At 37.4% G+C, this 5,116-nt stretch overlaps 1 protein-coding gene across 5 annotated transcripts in view; it reads left to right on the top strand.

Annotated features, from left to right (window-relative positions):
* The window catches only part of LOC103522298, a 17,295-nt gene that overhangs the window by 9,278 nt on the left and 2,901 nt on the right, over positions 1-5,116 (top strand). Inside the window, exons 2-4 of one of the 5 annotated variants that reach the window (XM_017449073.2) lie at positions 176-294; positions 4,613-4,678; positions 4,853-5,018. In XM_017449073.2, the coding sequence (XP_017304562.1) occupies positions 176-294; positions 4,613-4,678; positions 4,853-4,993 (326 nt within the window). In that variant the 3' untranslated portion in view covers positions 4,994-5,018. Of the gene's footprint in view, positions 1-175; positions 361-537; positions 670-4,549; positions 4,679-4,852; positions 5,030-5,116 lie in introns of those variants that run through there. The other 4 variants (XM_017449074.2, XM_017449072.2, XM_008487404.2 and 1 more) reach the window with 4 other exon arrangements.

The raw sequence follows: 5,116 nt of genomic DNA, 5'->3' as shown, positions 1-5,116 counted from the left end.
GCGGTGCGAGGGGCCTCGGGTATATGTATAGGGACTATGTAGGGATATTTAGGGTCCCCCAAATCCAAATGGAGTACTATACTTCGGTCTTAGCATAAAGTGCATACTTTCTCAAGGCTTGTATATAGGAAAATAGTAGATTTACAAAGTTACCCTGAACTTTTTACCCCTACAGTGTCCTTCTACAGAGACCTAATGATGGTGTCCCTTCTGGTTTTGGTGGAGAGTATGGTGTCAGCTCTTCTATGGACGAATAAACCTCTGCCTCAATATTTGAACACGGTTTATGATCAAATTTCCAACTTACCGGCTATAAACAAGCTGATTGAGCATACTCTATTGGAGAGATCAGATCCTGAGGTGAGTTTTCATTTGTGCTTGTAGTGACCCGAGTAACTTCTGCAATTTTCATTGTACATTATTAAAACAATAGTGTCGAGTGGCACATATTAAATTTGTGCACTGTGCGTGTGCAAGTTATCACAACCAAGATTTAATTAATCTGTAATATTTTCAGACTCCTCTGTATTTTTTCAGGCTATCCAAGGACAAAAGCAGGCAGAGTATGTTGAACCTGGAACGATAACTTTGAAATGTTTCGCTAAACTCATCGATAGAGTTGTCTTCTGCGGTCTCCTCTTCATTGAACTTATTCTGTATTGGAAACTGGTGCCTTAACGAATTGAAATTATGGAGATCCTACCTACATACATACCTAACCTATTGTTACACGTTACAAGTGTTGGGAATAACACGTGAGGGCTACCTCCAGATCCAAAGTTCAACGCGTTAACCTCTAGGTATACTACTGAGTTTGGTATCTTAGGGCGGGGCCCCCAAAGGCGCGAGGCAATTTGCCTCTGTCCCATTTGCTATATGGTTAATCCAGCACTGAATTTTCGTCGTTTCACTCGATTTTACATGGAAATAGGATGGGCCGGAACTTCTGAGGTTTTTTTTTTACCTAAATTTTTAATATGTCTAAAATAGTTGAGACAGCTTACTGTAAGTTACTGTACAACATCTACACCTACATCTCTGATTATTATTTTCTTTTATTTATTTTTTAACTTCCTAATATTGTTTCTGTCTTATCTTGTAATTTTCTCTCTCTATCTCTCTCTCTTTTTTTTTAGAAATACAATTTTTCTTTTCTTGTATATTTTTTTAGAGAAAATTCAAATTAAAAATGTCTTTTTTGAAAAGTAACTGAACAACAAATCAAATTTATTTTTTTAAATAATAAAAAAGAAAAGATCTTCGGTGCTCAAGATGCATGAGATTTCCAGATTTTTCTTCTCCTTCTGACAATCAGATTGTTCGCCGAGCATTAAACAAAACAAATTTCATTTACCATTTACGACAAAAAAAGAAAAGAAATGAAAATACACAATAAAGAATAGCAATTAGCATTATTTCTGGGCAATTCATTCTAAATTCTGCCTAATATTTCAACCGTTTACCTTTAAGTATATCTAGGTACCGTACCTACACAATTTTCTACTAGGTAGGTACCTACTTCAATAAAATAACAGATAGGTCCCAGGTAGGTAGGTAAGTACCTAATATTATATAGACTTGAACAAAACTTACCTAGGTATACTGACCATCTGGATAACCTAAAAACCTACAGAGAAATGATACAAACACTATGAATTAGTGAGAATGAGAATGGATAATACTTATACTTAATAATAAGAGATGATATTATACCTACTAGCATACTTAGCTTTTATACTTGGGTATTTCAACATGGAGCAGAAAACAGATAAAGAGAAATAAATACAATAAAACTGACACTTAAACAGTTTCAAAGCTTTTCGACATAAAAGGGGAAAAGTTAAAGAATTAGGAAGAGCTATTAAAAAATATAATAAAAAAAGTGAAAATACCTACTTGATGAAAAGAAATTAACAGAGAGAAGAACGGAATGGGAAGGAGAGAGGTTAATGAGAATGACACTTGATGTAGATATGGCAGAAATTGTTCCATCTGAAAGAAATAAGAAAAGTGAGGAGGTTAGATACCTGCAGGAAACAATGGGAGGTAGAAGGAAATAGGTACCTACATAATTACGATGTCTTTACCTACCTACTGAGAATTAAACCACATATACGTAGGTATAGGACTATAGATTTGAACATACGAATAAGTTACCTATGTACCTATAGGATAGCCGAGAATTTCGGATAAGAGGAGGACACCAAAATCACCAAATGTATTCACTTCACTGGTCATATAAAAAAGGAACCGAACCCTCTTTTAAAGGCAAAATAAAAAGCCTAAAAATCTTAAATTTAATAAAAAATAGGTTAGATACCTGCAGGAAACAATGGGAGGTAGAAGGAAATAGGTACATAATTACGATGTCTTTACCTACCTACTGAGAATTATACTACATATACGTAGGTATAGGACTATTAGATTTGAACATACGAATAAGTTACCTACCTAGGATAGCCGAGAATTTCGGATAAGAGGAGGGCACCAAAAAAGGAACCGAACCCTCTTTTTTAAAAAGGCAAAATAAAAAGCCTAAAAATCTTAAATTTAATAAAAAAATAAGATTTTCCAGGCAAAATATCTCTTTTGAATTTTAATAATCCCTAATGACAGGCAAAATTAGAAAAGGAAGGGACAATAAAGGAACCGAAAGGTCTGCCATAGGGCCTACGTCCCAGGTGTTGTCTCTGATATTTGGGATCATTGAGGTCCTTTCGCTACCCAAGAGAGATAAAAAAGGGACCGAATTTTTTCCAGATGGCCCCAAGTTATTGAGATACCTGACTGAATTCTAGGTGCTTTTCTATTTTGCATACTTATCATTATCCTTTGGCTTCTTCTAGGGACCTTTTTTCCCTCTCTCCTCTTTCTCCTTTTCTCTTTCTCTCGCAGAGTCTATCAGAACCCTCCTATTTGAAGAGGAAACGAATGCCCACCTAATAATATTTTTATCTCAATAGAAAGCGCCGAAAGGAACAAAAGACTTTGATGGGCATGAAAAGTGGATTAAAGGGAATAAGAAAGTAAGAGGGAGAGAGAGAGAGAGAGAGAGAGAGAGGAAAGAAAGGGAGAGAAAGGTGAGATACTATGATAGGGGAAAGATAGGGGAAGACAATGGGAGGGGTGACATTTAGTGATTGAATTTCTCCTTCTTTCTCTCTCTCTCTCTCTCCCTCCCTCCATTTTCCCTTTGTCCAATCGCCCGCCTTAGTATATCCACCCAAGGAAAAACGTGTTTCATTCACACCCTCCCAACGACTGGAAGAGAGAGAAAGAAAAGGGGAGAGAGGGAAAGAGAAAGAGTGAGAAAAGAGAGAGAAGGGGAAAGCGAGAGGAGAGAGGGAGGGAAGGAGGAGAAAGTCTGGTGAAGTGGATGGGGGAGGAGAGGTGATTTGCTAATGAATATTAAAAGCACCCAGATTCACGCTTTAAGCTCGATTTAACCTTTGATTAGCTGCAGGTACCTACAGTTTTTTTTTTTTATGGTAAGTAAACCACGTGACGGTCCAAACGGTTCAATGAGTATGATTTTATCGCACTCACTGGGGACCTTTATGACATGGACCTTCATTTGGTACCCCTGTCCAAGTCCCAATCACTCCCCAATTTGTCTGCTTTTTTTTCGATCAAAAGATTCTAATTAGCACCCAGCATCCAATTTGTGTAAAGAATAAATAAATCGACGATTTGTTTAATTTGATTAATTTTCTCAAACGAAAAATATTATTTCAAAGGAATTTTGCCATTTCCCTGAATCTCCATAGTCTGCTATCCAAATATTTACATTGATAAAAAAAAAGTCCATTCAGGTGATTTACCTAGATATCTACTCGTTATTGAAGCAGGTACCTACCTATCTACTCGCATAAAGGTACATACATAAAATAGTTAATAAGTATACGATGTACCTAAGCTTGCTGCATGGGTTGGCCATGTTTTAGTTTTGGGCCACACCATTGATTCTGGAAATCTGGACCTCCCTGAAGTCCCTGGTTGCACCACGGACTCACAACTCAGGGTTCGAACAAAACTGAAGATCTCTCTCGCATCAGATTTTCCTCCTCCTGTTCTCCTCCGACCTGTAAGGTGAAAAACACTGGAAATTAGTATCCACATATCCTTTTCTGGCAAGGACCCAGAATTTAGGGTCCTACTTTGAAACTGTAGAGTGAAAAAATGCAGTATAATTTTGGTCCCTTATTCGCACTAATGACTGTAAAAAAGCCCTCGATACAGAGTGTCATTTTTAATCAGAGTAGAGAGTAGACACCCGTAACCAATCAGGGTAAAACGTCGGAAATTAATAGCTACCTATTAGCTACCTGTAATTCTCTACCTTCTAGCTTCTAGCTCACTAAGGGGAATAATAATAAACTAGGTGTTTACATCTAGGTACTTACATAAATATATGAAAAATAAACATTTCATATTTACCCATCGGCATCGAAAAGAGTTTTCGCCAACAATAAAAACCATATAAATTATCCTAAATATACATATACAGCCCCTTGTGTAACTGACTGACTGACTGACTCACGTATACAAAGTGTCAGCTCTTCTATGGACGAATAAACCTCTGCCTCAATATTTGAACACGGTTTATGATCAAATTTCCAACTTACCGGCTATAAACAAACTGATTGAGCATACTCTCTTGGAGAGATCAGATCCTGAGGTGAGTTTTCATTTGTGTTTGTAGTGACCCGAGTAATTTCTGCAATTTTCATTGATGTACATTATTAAAACAATAGTGTCGAGTGGTACATATTAAATCTGTGCACTGTGCAAGTTATCACAACCAAGGTTTAATTCATCTGTAGTATTTTCGGACTCCTCTGGATTTTTTCAGGCCATCCAAGGACAAAAGCAGGCAGAGTATGTTGAACCTGGAACGATAACTTTGAAATGTTTCGCTAAACTCATCGATAGAGTTGTCTTCTGCGGTCTCCTCTTCATTCAACTTATTCTGTATTGGAAACTGGTGCCTTAACGAATTGAAATTATGGAGATCCTACATACATAGTACATACCTAGCGACCTCATGCACACCCCGCGAAGCCCCGGGAGCGCGCAGCGCGACCGTAAACAAGGGAGCGCGAAGCGCGACCCAAGC

Source organism: Diaphorina citri, unplaced genomic scaffold (assembly GCF_000475195.1).
Source record: "Diaphorina citri unplaced genomic scaffold, Diaci psyllid genome assembly version 1.1 scaffold79, whole genome shotgun sequence".
In the NCBI taxonomy this organism is placed as follows: Eukaryota; Metazoa; Arthropoda; class Insecta; order Hemiptera; family Psyllidae; genus Diaphorina; species Diaphorina citri.
Note: the sequence above shows the minus strand (reverse complement) of the source record. Positions and strands in the feature narration are given on the sequence as shown.